The sequence below is a fragment of the Carcharodon carcharias genome, chromosome 12 (assembly GCF_017639515.1).
Source record: "Carcharodon carcharias isolate sCarCar2 chromosome 12, sCarCar2.pri, whole genome shotgun sequence".
Classification (NCBI taxonomy): Eukaryota; Metazoa; Chordata; class Chondrichthyes; order Lamniformes; family Lamnidae; genus Carcharodon; species Carcharodon carcharias.
Window position 1 is genome coordinate 31,531,505 of NC_054478.1, and position 16,857 is coordinate 31,548,361.

Here is a 16,857-nt window from a genome sequence, read left to right on the forward strand (position 1 = left end):
TTTACTAATTTACTCATTCCTGAAATAAGTACACATGCACACATGGACCTGTGTAATGTAATATAACTCTACATTACAACAGTCTCACAAAAATATATCTCATTTAACTTGCTGAAGTCCTGCAAGGTTTTGGAAGGATTGTATGGGAATTCTTCCAAGAACCGGTTGGAATGCTGTAGGAAGTTGGCAAGGATGTGGCGTAGGATATTTTCCTCTGGATAAATCTTTGCAGAGACCTGATGGAAGAGTCTTTCAAATCTGCTTCATTTATGAGGTTTATGAGATATCACAGGCTCATTTGTAGTTGTCAATTGAAAGCAAATGCTCTCTGATTGAAATAATACCAGTTCTGGAAAGTTAAACAGCAGCTGTTCCCTCCCCAGTTCTAATTCCAACTTTTTTTCCATGAAAACTTCTGAATGTATTGGAGAAAATAGATCAGCTTGAAACACCAGAACTCTCGTACACAAACAATAAAGCTCTTAAAACGATAAAATCACACTTTGTCGTGAGACCTGTGTGCAAAAGCTGAAACTCTAGATATTTTAGATAAAAATTGTCTTTGCAACATTGCCAACACTCATATTTTCATTAATGATTTGTTGATTTTGCTCTGTTAATTTAATATGAAGTGCCCCATTACATGTCGTGCAACTTGTACACACCATTAAGCTTACTTCAGCAGCACCCTCCAACCACTATCTCTTCTTCTCCCATCCTCCCCCCACCCCCCACCCGCCATCCCCACAGCGATCACGCAATCTCCTGGGGAAAGATACCTACAATTCACAGGGTTAGGAAGAAGACAGAGGATCAGGGAATTTTAGTCCCTCTTAATTATACAGAATTGAAACAGGGTAAGATTACAAAGCCATGAGTGTTAGCAACATTGTCATATTAAAATCTGCCTGTTATCTTTCCCCTGTGTTACAGACAGGGGGTGGGGGGGGTTAATTTAATCAGCCCTGATTTTGCCTCTCTCTAGCCGTCCGTAGAAACAGAAAAGTGTTTTGATTTCCCCCTTTACATGTGGTATTTTCCCAACCCTTCAGTTTTGGCCTGTGATCCAATCCTCTTTTAAAAACCCCACAGTAAACTCGAGATAGGATTAACTCAAAGGATTAATTTATTTGCACACACTCTAATGCAAGAGGAGGAGCGTAACATGGCCTCCTTTACATTCATACAATAAAGGTGGGATAGAGAACAGAAAGCGATACCAGACAAAGACCACAGACAATATAAGAATTATTGTCGCACGTGAGCCCAGAATCAAAATCCAATGGTGTATTCTTTCAGAGTCAGCAGATTTAAGATGGATGCTGGATAATCTACTTTTCCAGTAGAGCTGACTTCCATGATGAGATGGGCCCATGGTAAGCGCTGGTACAGAAGTTCAAAAGTTTCAGTAGAAACTGTGTAGGTTGGGAGCTAAGTGTTCAAAATTGTGGGCAGAGCTCTTTTTCTGCTGCTGCATGCTGTCTGAGCCTTTTCTTCAGCTCCACAAGGCAATATTACAGGTTCTAGCAGCTTGGTGATAGTGTCATGTGGCATGACTCCCACTTCTCCACCTTGGTAGGACAAAGGATGCTTATCTCTTGTCTAGCCTCTTAGGTGGTTAATGTTTCATCCATTAATCATTTGAAAAGAGGTCTCAGGGTCCTTTGCCCCCGCAGACAGACCATCTCCATTGACCAGAACCTGGCCTTAGAAATGTAAATGGTCCTAGTACAACTCCTTCGATTTGATCTTTGCAATCACAGTGGCATTAGCGCATCTTTAAAGATGATGAGGTTGCTGCTGTTTGGAAGGCCAGAAATTTCTTTTGTGTGAGTCATAGCCAGTCACGGCCTCAATCAGTTTAAAGCCTTTGTCCAGTTTTTTTTAAATTATAGATTAGCCGGAATGTTATGTGTGTGTGTACATATATATATATATATATATTATATTTATATATATATGATATATATATGTGTGTGTGTATATGTGTGTGTATATATATATATATATATGTTATAAAAAATATAGAGTGAGGTCTTAACCCCCTGACACCTGTCTAGGCATGACTGAATCTGAAACTAGCCAAATAAAGGATGATATTGATGATATTGAATGGATGACTTTGAACTTTGATTCATTCATCTATCAATATTTTCTGATCCCAGTTTTTCTGAAATTTGCTTCACAGAAATATCTGCTTTTCTCAATATTATTTTCTTTAATAAGATCAGAAAGCACTCCCAATATACAGTGGGTCATGAATCACTGAAAGGGAAAGACATGCCAAGGAATTCCTTTGTCAGTTTTAAAGAAGGATGTCCATCTGAAATATTAAACAGTTCTTTCTCTGTCAAATGCTGTCTAACCCTCTGTATATTACCAACCCACTGTTTATTTCCAAATTCCAAGGTTTACACTTTTTCATCTTTACTATTTTCTTCAGTTACCAGTTTAGTGCCAAGTGCTTATTTAATGGTCCAACATCTTATTGCAGTACATCTTGAACTGTGTGATTGGGTATATGGGACAAGGGCCACAATCTCTAAGCCACATTAGATCTTTAATTCTCTTCAGTGCTGGATTTAAATAATTTTCTCAATCCGCTGTCTCTTAACATCCACGAAAGCATGGAGAAAATGACTCCTTTCGGCATCATCTATTTCAACCTAACTTTAGCAAACGAGAGGTTCTTCTCTCAATTCTCCAAATGAGGGAGCAGATTTATTTTTTTGACATTTGGTCCATTAACTCCAGAACTTTCCGAGCATGCCTAGGAACAGGCCCTTCCATTCATGAGATGCTCCCTCCCTGCAGTTCATACTCGCTGTCAGTTAACTGCTGTCTGATGATGGATTTGATCACAGCCTATTTCCCCACAAATAATTGGTGTCAGATGCTAATGCCTACAGCCTAGCATAAGTCATTTAGTTAGCCTCTGGCCTCACAAGCTAACTGCACCGAGAACAAGTACACCTTCTTTTCTCCTGGAGCTTCCACAGTTACGTTAGAAAAAGGATATTATATTTGGGATGTTTAATAATTTAATTTTCACTAAATACTTACTTAAAAATTGCACTTAATCATTCAGAATTTGAAAAAGTTGATGCAACACATGAACTAGAGAGTCCTGACAATTGATAATAGATTAAAAATAGTCAGTCGTCGGGGGTGAAGAGGTGGGAATGGTGGAGTAGAGAGGTGTGGCTTTGTTATCTTGCACATTGGTCTTGGGTCATTCTGAAGGTGGGAGGAAACATCACAGAGAGAGCTGCTATTGGGCTGCTATCTTGTGTTGGCAAGCAGCTGGCTGGAGAACAAAACTGGCAGGAGTATCCTGCTCTCTGACTCAATAGCACATCGGGTGACACGTTTATCTTCTCAGGGGCTAACAGTATAAAATGATCTGCTCAGCGTGATAGAACTTGCTCAGCCATTGACTCAACAAGAGTACACTTCTGTGCGACGTATCACCCCAGACTGGCCTTTTAAATGTGCTTCTTACCTCTCTCTCCAGTTTGAGGGCTGCAGCAAAGCTTACTCACGACTCGAGAACTTGAAGACTCACCTGAGGTCACACACTGGGGAGAAGCCATATGTTTGTGAACATGAAGGCTGCAACAAAGCATTCTCCAATGCATCAGATCGAGCCAAACATCAGAACAGGACTCATTCCAATGAGGTATGGCAAACTGACTGAATCTTAACTTCACCCAAATGGAAATTTCCCAGGGTTTATGCAGTGAAAGAAATTGTCTGTTTTTCTCTCAGCCTTTGGTAAGGTAATTTCTTGTACATGTAAATCAAGCACTGTCCTGTGACACGGGGTGGATTTTACAGTCCTCGCCCACAACCTGTCCCTCATATTATAGGGGCCGGTCGAGGCGTCAGACGGCCTGGCTGCACCTAACTGCTTCGTTCCACCCCCGCTGTTATTTTACCTGCGGCAGCTTTGGCTACTGGGCTCATTTTGCACAAGGCTGGGGGCCTCCTTTGGGCATCCCCTGCGCCCATTGGAAGCACCCCTCTCCTGAGGTCATTGCCCCCACCCCCACCTTTAACCCTCATACCCGGCCTCTCAAACCTGGTCCCTTAGGCACCCCCCAACACCTCGCTGGGGCCTGCTATCCAGGCCCTGCCAATATTCCGGATTTAACTTGACTCCAGCCTCCTTAACTTCATGTTCTTTGGGGACTGCCGATTGGCTGGCAGGTCTCTAAAGTGGGACTTTCTTCGAGATGGGGGCGGATGTTTTGCCCTGAGGCAATTACTACCCTGCCAAACGTTAAATGGCTGCGCAGCAGCTGGTATCGGTGAGGATATATTCCCCGCTGACTGTTTGGGCATCTGAAACATTCTGCCCATCAAGTATCTAGTCAGTAATACTACACCAGTCAAGGATTTTTGGGGTTCATGGTTTTTTTCGCCTTCCTTTAGATTTCCCCCAATATCTTTTCTTTACCCCTCCCTTACTCAAATGTAATTATGACCGAGAGAGATACGACCGAGAGCCATAAGCTAATCACAAAGAGCCTCAGAAATTTTTAGATATGCACAGCAGGTCAGTCATCATTTATAAAGACAAAAGACGGGTAAAGGACTGAAGAAGGTTAATGTTTCAGGTATATGCCCTCTTTTTTTTCTCCTTATAGACTTGATGCGCATTTCCAGAAATGTCTGTTTTATTGCAGATTTCTAGGAGTTGAATCTTTCTTCTGTTTATTTCTAAAGTTCTTTTCCATTGCCGTTCTTTTCATGAGCGTTGTAGATGCTTGAACTCTTTAAAGTGCTTAGAACATGGATTAAGAAATGGACATTCACCCAGTAAAATTGATTCTTGTAAATTTAGTTTCTTCATCAATTAACCCAAATTGTACTTAAGTCAGGTGACATAATGGATAATGTTTATGGGACCTTTGAGCAGTTTCTGCAGAATCCAGTGTGCTGTTCATTATGCCACAGTGCCAACTATTAGCAACAGGATCATATGGTTACAGCATAGAAGGTGACCATTCAGCCCATCTTGTCCATGCCTGTTCCCTGCAAGAGCAATTCAGCTAGACCTACTCCCCTGCCCTTTCCCCACAACTATGCAATTTTTAAATACAATTGAACCTGCCTCCACTACCCTCTCAGGCAGTGCATTCCAGATCCTAACCTCTCACTGCTTAAAAAAAATTCTCATGTTGCCTTTGGTTCTTTTGTCAATTGCCTTAAACCAGTGTCATCTGACTCTCCACTCCTCTGCCAGTGGGATCAGTTTCTCTCTATCGACTCAGTCCAGATCCCTCATGGTTTTGAACACATAATCACATCTCTTCTCAACCTTCTGCTCTCTAAGGAGAGCAACCCCAGCATCTCCAATCTATCATTGTAACTGAAGTCCCTCATCCCTGGAACCATTCTCATGAATCCTTTCTGCACTTTCTCTAATGCCTTTCCATTCTTCCTAAAGTGCAGTACCCAGAATTGGACACAATACTCCAGTCATGGCCGAACTATAAAGGTTCATCCTGATCTCCCTGTTTTTGCACTCTGTGCCTCTATTTATAAAGCCCAGGATTCCATGTGCCTTTTTCACCACTATCTCAGTCCGCTACCTTCAGTGATTTGTACACATATATCCCTAGGTCACTATGCTCTTTAGCCCAACCCCCTGTTTAGAATTATACCCTTTAGTTTATATTGCCTCTCCCTTCTTACCAAAATGTATCCCTTCACTTCTCTGCATTATCATTTCTCTGCTTAAAATTTCACCTGCCAATGCCTTCGCCCATTCCACTAGCCTGTTGATGTCCTCTTGAAGTCTATTATTATCCTCCTCACAGTTCACAATGGGCAGGATTTTCAGGTTGGCAGGCAGCTGGGGAACGGACCGCCGCCCACGATTGGCCCCTGACCTCAATTTCACACTGGCTGGCCAATTAACAGCCAGAGAGCTGCCTCAGGGAGCTAATTCATTTAAATTCAATAAAAACAGATGTTAACATCTGAAAAAAAGGCCCACACATCGGAATGAGTCACCTAAACACGTGGATGCTGAAATTTATGTCCAAACATTTTTATCTTTTTTTAAATTAATCTCGGAAACTTCCATCCCGCCAACCGTAACGTTGGACGGGCAGCAAAAAATCCCAGTTAATTGCACCGTTAATGGGGCTTAACAGGCCTCTTAATTGTCAGCGGGCCTGCTACTGACTCTTGCACAAATACCGGGCGAGTGCGCAATGACATCGGGATGCTCACCTGACATCATCATGCGCTATTTGACGCTCGAGCATGTGGGGTGCACGCCCACACGTCGAGTGAAAAATTCTGGCCAATGCCTCCAAGTTTTGTCATCTGCAAATTTTGAAATTGTGCTCTGTACACTGAAGTCTAAGTCATCATTAATATATATTAAGAAAGGCTGTGGTCCTTGTATCAATCCCGGGGAAAACCACCAGTCTGAAAAACAGATATTTTTTACTTCTCAATGTTTCCTGTCACTCAGCCGATTTCGTATCCATGATGCCACTATCCCCTTTATTCCATGGACCTCAACTTTGTCGGCACTTTATCAATTGCCTTTTGGAAGTCCACGTACACCATATCAGCTGCATTGCCCTCATCAAACCCTCTCTACTATGTTATTAAAAAACGCAAACAAATTTAGTTAAACACGATTTGCCTTTAACAAATCCGTGCTGGCTTTCCTCAATTCATCTCTATTTTTCCAAGTGACTGCTAATTTGTTACATCTACTTAAAGCGTTTGCCAAATCAGCAGTGAAATATTTTAACATCTAAACTGAAAACCTGCATGACTTTTATACATGTCATGATGCATTTTATAAAGGTAAATTTTATCAAATGGAGATCTCTTCAGCATTTTCCCTCTAAGGTAAAACCTTATCTAATTTAACCTTCCTGGTGATGAGTTCAGTGATGACAGTGAGAGGCTATCAAATCGATGCAGACTCGATGGGCCGAAGGGCCTCTTCTGCACTGTAATTCTGTGATTCTGATGTGATCCAGAGAAACTGGTCCTAGAGGGACAGAAATGGAACATTAGTCCTAAAGAAAAGATTCTGGTTTTCTTTTTTATTTGCCATATTGGGCCATTTTTTTTTTCTGCTTTCATGCATATGGTACCATTATTTAACCAGACTAATCTATTTGTCTCAACTTTTCTGGACTCTCTTTCCCCATTTCCTTGGCTCTTGAGGTTTCCACTGCTCTGTTTACTTTTAGCTGTGAACTCTGAGATTTTCTTATTTGAAACGTGTCACATATGTAAAACAATCTTTGGAATATGAATGTAATTGACCTGGTGCCCGAAAACATTATTGAGTGCACCAAGGATCGGATTGCAGTTGCTCAGATCTCAGCTGCATCAAGCCAGCGAATGACTGGGATAACATTTGGTTGAGGATTTTTTTGAGTGATCCACAGCAGACTATAGACGTCTGAGATGATTCAGCTTCCTGCAGCCCAGATCTTACTACACTATCCCAAATGGAGACTTGGCATTTCTGGATTCAGCACACTCTTCCTCTCAACTATTATCTACACTGGAAATAGCAGGAGCATCTTGTTATCCAGTGATGATCTAGCTGAGTTATAAGCTGTTGTGTGAGATGAATGGAAGACTGGAAATGACAACCTGGAAGGATTAGATCATTACTTGATTTTGGTAATTTTTAATAGGGGACAAATTGTCAAAGATAAATGAACACTTTTGCTGTGCGCAGATTAAAATTCCATGGCAACTTTCCTGTGTTCCACCCAACAGCTGTTAACTAGATGATGTCAACACCTGGTGACAGAAGACTGCCAGAAATGCCTCTGAAAGAAATAATAGTCACGTTTACCGTAAAATTCAGTGCACAGCGCACAAAAGTTTTGGTCACCTGCTGAATTAAGGCTGTGACGCTAGAACCAGAAGACATTTACAGCACAGGAGGAGGCCATTCAACCCATTATGTCTGTGCCAGGTCTTTGCCAAAGCAATCCAAAGCTTGCACAGCAGGACCAACAAGTTTGTTTGTGTAGAAGTTATATTCTGAGTCTTGCACCTATTTGACATGTACATTGGATTCACAAGGAATTGCAAAGATCTCCTCCTAAACTTTCACAATTGAATTGCAATGTCAAAATAGTAAATAATGCTAAGAAACAGAGGTTAGTGAAGAGCCTTCGCCCAGTACGCCCTGGAGAACAGAACCTTCCTTTAAAAGCAGGGCAAACTTTGCAGACAGCACTAGATAGTGGGAATGTATATTTTCCAAGTGCCAATGATAATATGGGGGCAATATCACATTAGTGGGAGGCAGTAAATTCCCTTCACCAGGAGAGTGCAGACAAAAGGCAGAATCACAAATGATGGCAAATGGAGTAGAGACCTGGGAGCACTCTGACTCACGCAGAAACGTTAACCTGACTTTCTTTGTCATATTCTGACCTGCTGTGTACTGCCAGCATCTCTTACTTTAATTACAGTGAAAGGTATTGTTTGGGAAACAATCATTCTTTTCTTCCTCGTGTAAAATACATGAAAGGCAGGAGAAGTGATGCAATTTAGTTCATACAACTATTTGTGTACACAGTCCACTCCTGTCAATTCAAAGACACTTACTTTCAATTATTGGACGAATCTTTTTTTTTGAGCGAAAAGTGACTTTGGCTATGCACTAATGAAGCCCTGGGGAGTATTTTTTTGTTTGTGGGGGAGGTAAAGATTAAGCAATATTTTCAAAATTGGGTAATTGCTCTCATCCTCCACCACCAACCACCCCGTGAAAGATTTTGTTAATGCCAGACAGAAGATGAGGAGCAAATAATGCACAGTACCTGTACAATATTCCATTCAGCCCTGCGACCAGTGAATAAGGCCAACAACCTCCAGCTGAAGGTACTAATTTGGGAAGTTGCTCAGCATGGCTACTTAAACCCCCAATCAGCAAAATTAATTAGTTCATTTATGCAGAATTAAGATGGTAGTTTAGGATAAAGGTGTCATTTAATTGAGATTAGGACTTTGTTTTGCTTTTCAAGCCTAGTTAAAAGAGCGTATTAACGGGTTGACTTTACAGGGGGGTTGGGTAGCAATATTTTTTTCCTGGGTTAGATCTTCAATTCCAGTACTGCGCTGATTGAAACCCACTAAATTGTAGCTTTTCAACATTTGCTAAATTAAGCTGGTGTCTGAAGTTTATTTCAATGTTCAATTTGTGTACAGAAGTCCCAAGTTATTTCATAAATTTAAAACAACACTAAACCACCCTCCAGACAAATAACAGTTTGTGTAATCCTTAGTGCTAATGTTTCCTTAAATTGGAGACATTCGCTTCAAGCAGAATATCCTGGTATGCGAGTAAGACCTCACTGCATTTTGCAGTACAATCCTGAAAAGCAATTACATCTAATTATTTTATCCACTGTTTTTAAAATTGCTACAATAGCACCAATTGTTTACTCATCATACAATAGTTCAGTTGATACTTGGACTCCAAGTTAAATTACGAGGAAATGTTACGCAAGCTAGCATAACAAAAACTCAAAGCGCTGGAAATACTCAGCAGGTTTGGCAGCTTCTGTGGAGAGAGAAACAGAGTTAACACTTTAGGGCGTTGACCTTTCATCAGAACTGAAGGTGCTGCGCTGATGAATGGTCACCAATCTGAAATGTTGGGCAGAATCGTTCCTGCGGCTGGCGGGCTCGGTTGGAGTGGGTGGGAGCGGCCGCAGAGCCGACTGCCGCCCACGATCGGCTCCACTCCAATTAAGGCCTGCCCAGCGTAATATGTGAGAGGTAGCACTATCTGTGCAGGGGGTGGGGGGGGGGGGGTGAGGAGGGAGAGCTGGGCCCAGCGCTATTTCGTGCATGCGTGCGAAAGAGCGCTTCAATCTCCCTGAGGCACGGAGCTGCCTTGGGCAGATTGAAGCGATTTGTTAAAAAAAAAACAAAAACAATGAGAATTTAATGAAACATGCCCCCTCGTGTGACTCTGTCACATGAGATGGGACATGTTTTTATTTTTCATAGAAACTCTTTATTTAAGTTGTAAAAGCTTTAGGAAACCTCATCCCACTCCTTTTTGCCTGCTCGCCGACCGTAAGGTTGGACGGGCAGCGTAAAGTTCAACTTATTTACTTTGTTAATGGCTTTAATAGGCCTTTTAAATATCGGCCGGCGCGCCTGCCAAATGAAACATCGCGAGACAGCGCGGTGACATCAGGACGCACGCCCGATGTCATCGCACGTCATTTTACGTTCCGGCGTGATTGACCCGCCCCCACACGCCAGCGGAAGAGTCCTGGCTCTTAACTCTCTTTCTGTCTCCACGGATGCTGTTCGACCTGCAGTGTGTTTCCAGCAATTTTTTTTGCTGTTTTATTTCAGATTCCTAGCATCTGAGGTGTTTTACAACTAGGGTTGTATTCCCTGGAATTTTGAAGGTTAAGAGGTGATTTGATTGAAGTTTTCAAGGTGTGATGGGGAACAGATAGATTAGACTGGGAGAATCTATTACCCCTGGTTGGGAAGACTGGGACAAGAAGGCGCATCTAAAAATTAGAGCCAGTGTGGCAATTGACTTCAGCCAATGTGGTACCGTTATTCAAGAAGGGAGGAAGGGATAAACCGAGGAACTACAGGCCAGTCAGTGGTGAGAAAACTATTGGAAGCAATTCTGAGGGACAGAATTAATCTACACTTGGAGAGGCAGGGTTTAATCAAGGACAGTTAGCATGGTTTTGTTAAGGGGAGGTCATGTCTGACCAAATTGATTGAATTTTTCGAAGAGATGACCAGGTGTGTAGATGAGGGCAATGCTGTTGATGTAGTATATTTGGACTTCAGCAAGGTTTTTAATAAGGTCCCACATAGGAAACTGATAATGAAGGTAAGAGCCCATGGGATCCAAGGCAATTTGGCAAATTGGATCCAGAATTAGCTGAGTGGCAGGAAGCAGAGGGTGATGGTCAAGGGGTGTTTTTGTGACTGGATGCCTGTGTCCAGTGGCGTTCCACAGGGATCGGTGTTGGGTTCCTTGCTGTTTGTGGTATATATAAACGATTTAAACCTGAATGCAGGAGGGTTGATCAGTAAGTTTGTGGATGACATGAAAGTTGGTGGGGTGGTAAATAGTGAGGAGGATAGCATTAAATTACAGGAGGATAAAGATGGGCTGGTCAGATGAGCTGATCAGTGACAAATGCGATTTAATCCGGATAAGTGTGAGGTGATGCACTTGGGCAGGACAAACAAGGCACGGGAATACACAATGAATGATAGGACCCTGGGAAGTACCGAAGATCAGAAGGACCTTGGTGTGCATGTCCACTGGTCCCTTAAGGTAGCGGGACAGGTAGATAAGGTGGTTAAGAAGGCATTTGGGATACTTGCCTTTATTAGCTGAGGCATAGAATATAAGAGCAGGGAGGTTATGCTGGAACTGTATAAAACGCTAGTTAGGCCACAGCTATTGAGTATTGTGTGCAGTTCTGGAATCCGCATTATAGGAAAGATGTGATTGCACTAGAGAGAACGCAGAAGAGATTTACCAGTGTGTTGCCTGGGCTGGGGAGTTTTAGTTATGAGGAGAGATTGGATAGACTGGAATTATTTTCCCTGAAGCAGAGGAGATTGAAGGGGGACATGATTGAGGTGCATAAAGTTATGAGGGGCATAGATAGGGTAGACAGGATGGAACTTTTCCCCTTGGTGGATAGATCAGTAACTGGGGGCATATATTTTAGGTAAGGGGCAGGAAGTTTAGAGTGGATGTGAGGAAAAATTTTTTCACCCAGAAGGTGGTGGGAATCTGGAACTCACTGCCTGAAAGGGTGGTAGAGGCAGAAATCCTCATAACATTTAAGAAGTATTTGGATGTGCACTTGCGATGCCATGGCATACAAGGCTTTGGGCCTAGTGCTGGAGAATGGGATTAGAATAGCTAGGTACTTGTTTGGCCGGTGCAGACTCGATGGGCCAAAGGGCCTTTTTCTGTGCTGTAGACCTCTATGACTCTGACCTTTCAGGAGTGAAGTTAGGAAACTCTTCTACACACAAAATGTGGCAGAAATTTGGAATGCTCTTCCGTAAATGGCAATCAATGCTAAATCAATTGTTAATTTTAAGTCTGAGGCTGATAGATTTTTTTTTGTTCGTCAAAGGTATTATGGGATATGGGACAAATACAGGTCAGAGATCAGTCCTGATTTCGCTGGATGACAGAACAAACTTGAGGTGCTAACTGGCCTCCTACTGTTCCTACCTTCCTATTTGTTCCTCAATATTCTCCACGTTTCCCAACAGTTTTGTAGTATGATTGCCGTGGATACTCAAAAGTATCTAGCCCAACCGGCAGCATATGTGGACGCAATCAGTAAGGGTGACTGATAGCAGGATAGGATATGTCACAGTTAAGAACACAAGAAATAGGAGCAGGAGTAGACTATTTTGCCTGTTCCGCCATTCAATACCATCATGGCTGATCTTCAGCTTCGCTTTCCCGCGCGCTCCACAAATCCCTTGACTCCCTGAGAGACCAAAAATCCATCTATCTCAACCTTACATTTATTCAACAGTGGAGCATCCACAACCCACTGGGGTAGAGAATTCCAAAGATTCACAACCTTTTCAGTGAAGAAATTACTCCTCATCTTAGCCCCTTATCCTGAGATGATGCCCCCATTCTCTGGATTCCTCAGCAGGAGAAACAACATCTCAGCGTCTATCCTATCGACCCAATTTAGCCAGGGACCAACCTAATGAATCTTTGCTGTACTGCCTCCAATGCAAGTATATCCTTCCTTAAATATGGAGATCAAAACTGCGCACAGGATTCCATGTGTGGCCTCACCAAAGCCCTGCACAAGTGTAGCGAAGCTTCTTTATTCTTATACTCCAACCCCCTTGCAGTAAAGGCCAACATATCATTTGCTTTCCTAATTGCTTGCTCTAATTAGGCCTGTTGTACCTACACAAATGCTCCTTTAGCAGCAGTGCTGTATAGCAGTTGGGAACCAGAACCCTGGCTGATCTTTCTCTCCCTGCCCTTTGTTCAGAGGCACTGAGGCCAATTGCAGTACTCCTACTGTCATCACAGGCAAGATCAGCACAGTCCAGAGATCAGACTTCCTCAGTGATTACTTTGAATAGTTAATAATGTACAATCGTGTTTCCTCTTGACTCTCCCTCAAGGTAAAGAGTGCTTCAGAAAAATTAGCTCTCATTATAGCTTAAAAGACATTCTTGCCAGTGTGATGGTCTGCTGATATTTGCTAAATTAATCCGCACTCGAATGAAGGAAGATTGCATCAACAGACCATAATGAATGTGCAAGATTACTAATTTTGTTGGAATTTATTGTGTAACTGCTGTTCTATTTTTATAAGTTGAAACATATAAATAGCCTCATATGGGAGCTGGTTTGAACTTATAGTGGCTGTCCAATAAAATGACTTTTGGAGTTTAGCGTTTATTATTTTCTTCCTGTTTCTAGGTGTCCCCAGACCATATTGCCAAGTCTAGCCTGAGAAAGCATGCACAGAGCCAAATTCCAGACCTCTTGTATTACTGGCAGTTTTTAGCTGATTGCATGTAGGTTGCCAAGAGGCGCTTCTCCCCCTGATTCTTCCTCCTTGTGGAAAAATATTCAGGCTGTCCTCACTGCCTCCCTTCTAAGGGCTGAGGCAGGAGAGCACGTGCCGTACCAAATAGCAGGACTCATGTGGGCTGCTGCCCAGGTACAGCAGGAAAATGACTAAATCAAAATAAATAATGCTGTTCTCTTTGGAATTAATGTTATTTTGTGTGCTGCCATCCAACGTTCTATTCTGTGCCCATCTAATGTTCCCTTCTGTGCCCATCCAGTGTTATTTGCAGCGTCCACCCAGTGTTATTTCCAGTGCAGTTCAGTTTTATTTAGTGTCCATCAAATGTTATTTACAATGTCCGTCCAGCATTTTAACAGTGTCCGTCCAGCATTATTTACAATGTCCGTCCAGTGTTATTTAGTATCCATCCAAGGTTATTTGCAGCGCCCACCCAGTGTTATTTCCGGTGCAGTTCAGTTTTATTTAGTGTCCATCAAGTGTTATTTACAGTGTCCGTCCAGCGTAATTTACAGTGTCCGTCTAGTGTTATTTAGTGTCCTTCCAGTGTTATTTGCAGCGCCCACCCAGTGTTATTTGCAGTGCCCATCCAGTGTTATTTTGGTTTTGTTGTGATATCAGAGCTCAGATTGGACTGCAAAGCGACAGCATGCTCTCATATTAAAATGTTAAAGCATTGAGCTTGTGGCTACAGAGTGGAATCTAGTACTGAGGAGCAAAGCTTTGTTGCAATTTTATGTTTGCAAGTTATTTCTGATTACCTGATTAAATATTTGTGGTATTCATGAAGATGTGATTGTCAAATTATTTTTCCCCTGTTTGGAAAGTGAAAAGGATCAGAATAGCCTTGAGCCATTTTTGTCCCATTGAAGTTGGTCACATATGGAGTTGCATGTAAGCTTGCAAATGGAAAAAAAAACCACCAAACAGTTGTTCATGAGGATAGTGCTCTTTGAAGATCTCTACAGTATCAAGCCGCAACAACCAGGGAAGTTTTTGTGGAGCAGCTGGGGAAGCATTTCTCCTCTTCCCGGCCTTACAGAAATAAATTAAACCTTACCAGCTGGGCTTCTTTTCAGCTAGACTGCCAATTGAAACTGTGCAGAGTGTACACAGTTCATCACCACCTTCTCAAGGGCAACTAGGGATGGGCAATAAATGCTGGCCCAGCCAGCGAAGCCCACATCCCCTGAGTGACTTAAAAAAACACAGCACGCGCTCTGCTTAGTAGTGTCCTAAAATTGGGACCCCAATTCACGTATTAAATACGACCTACTGGCTGGCTTAGATGGCCATCCCAGAAGCCTGGGGACAATATGGATACCCACAACGCTGACAGGAACAGAGCACCAAGTGATTTCCCCAGTCCTCAATTGTTTCTCATAAGACACTCGGGTTTCCTCCAGGGCTAGAATGGTGAGCAGCCTCTTTGAGCCAACTATGTTCTTTAGGGTAAAAGCACAAAAAAATGCTGGAAATACTCAGCAGGTCAGACAGTGTCTGTGGAGCGAGCAGCAGGGTTAATGGCCTGAATTTTTCAGATGGCGGAATTTTCTTTCCCACCATCTGAAGGGTTGGCAGGGAACACATCCCCACCGACTCCGAGTGCCCCGCAGCCTCTTCATGCTCAAATGAACGTTAAGTGGCTGCAGACGGGACTTCTGCCCCTCCCTCGGGAGGAAGTCCCGCCTTAGAGAGCTCTCCAGCCCCTGCAGCGACAGCGCTGCGGTGGTCAGAAGAAGAAATGCAGGAGGACATTGGAGCCCAAGTCCAGGCACCGGAGGCCGAGGTAAGTTCAAGGGGGTCGCAGGGAGAGTAGGGAAGGCCTAGGGTGGCACGAAGGGGCGATTGGGGTCTCGATGGAGAGGCCGGGTTGGGTGGGGTTGGGGAGGGAGGTCCAGAGGTCACTGGACATTAAGGCAGAGGGGGCACCTGACTTCAGAGGAGGCTTCTGATGGAGGCGCCTGTGATGTAACTCTGTTCTTTTTTGGCCTTCCTCCACGGAAGTTCAATTCTCCCGCCAGCCCCTGGGTGGGAAACGGCCCTTAGTGACCAATAATTGGTCACTTAAGGGCCTCAGTTGAGGCAAGGGTGGGCTTCCCATCCGAGGCCTTGCCCAGCCCAGGGTAAAATTGCTGTATGGTTGGGGTGGGTGGGAACCTGGAGGGAAACCTGTCCCTTCAATTTCGCACTGCCTTCCCCACCCCCACCCGCCTAAAACCCTGCCGGGGGGGAGCACAAAATTCTGGCGCATGTTTCAGATCGATGGTCTTTCATTAGAACCAGAGGATGGTCAAGATTTAACAGTTAATATTAAGAACAGACACAGGGAAAGGGGGTGGCAGTGGTGGGGATGTTGGAAGCTGGTGGCAGTAGCAGTAAGAAAGAACAGAAGAGGAGGTTTGTGATAGGGTGGAGGGAAGCAAAGGGGATGATAGTGTAAGGCAACATGGGTGTTGATGAGTCAAGTAAAGAAACAACAGGTGGATCTTGAGGAGGTGTAGATGGTAACACCAGAACTATTACCAGCACCCTCTGACCTATTCATTGAACTTACATTGCATTTCATTGGGAAGTTCAATTCATTTGAGATTTAACGAATCCCCATCGTTGATTATTTGATTCAGTATTTTCAAAGGATTTAACTTGCTGTAGGGAATACTGTACGTTCAAATAAATGCTAATAAAATAGGTGTGTTTTTGCAATTAACGGGTCTTGGTCAGATGAATTTGGGTCTTTGCAGTTTTGAACTTTGCATAAGATGTAATTCTAGTTGTCAACTAGTGAACAAGGGACAGAGGGTAGCAGAGTGAACTGTTCATTGAATGCTGTCAGCTGCAGAATTGTTCAATTATAGCATTCTCAATTCCAGCATATGAATCTATTGTGAAAAGAGAAAAGACTTAATTTATATAGCATCTTTCACAACCTCAGGAGATCGCAAACACTTCACAGCCAATTAAGTGCTTTTGAAATGCAGCCACTGTTGTGATGTGGGAAACTGCATTGTAAACTTTCATGCATAGATGATTTCTTAGAAAACTCTAATTGCTTCAAAATAATTCATTCTTCCCTCTTAAATAAAAAGTTTAATAAGTTCATTTTCAGCGTAGAGATCAATTGTTACGGTCCAAAACTGTCACCCAATGATAGAAAAGCTTAACACTGGACAATAACAAAAGAAACCAGTTTCCAGCGTGAGGTTTAAAATTGCATCAGTTCAAGCATGTGAGTTTACCAGTAAAGTAGGACTGCTAC

At 42.9% G+C, this 16,857-nt stretch overlaps 1 protein-coding gene across 12 annotated transcripts in view; it reads left to right on the top strand.

Moving 5' to 3' along the window:
• The window catches only part of gli2a (GLI family zinc finger 2a), a 357,210-nt gene that overhangs the window by 322,938 nt on the left and 17,415 nt on the right, over positions 1 to 16,857 (top strand). For all 12 annotated transcript variants that reach the window (XM_041200500.1, XM_041200501.1, XM_041200499.1 and 9 more), the window contains one exon: positions 3,515 to 3,679. In XM_041200500.1, coding sequence (XP_041056434.1) covers positions 3,515 to 3,679 — 165 coding nt within the window. The remainder of the gene's footprint in view (positions 1 to 3,514; positions 3,680 to 16,857) is intronic.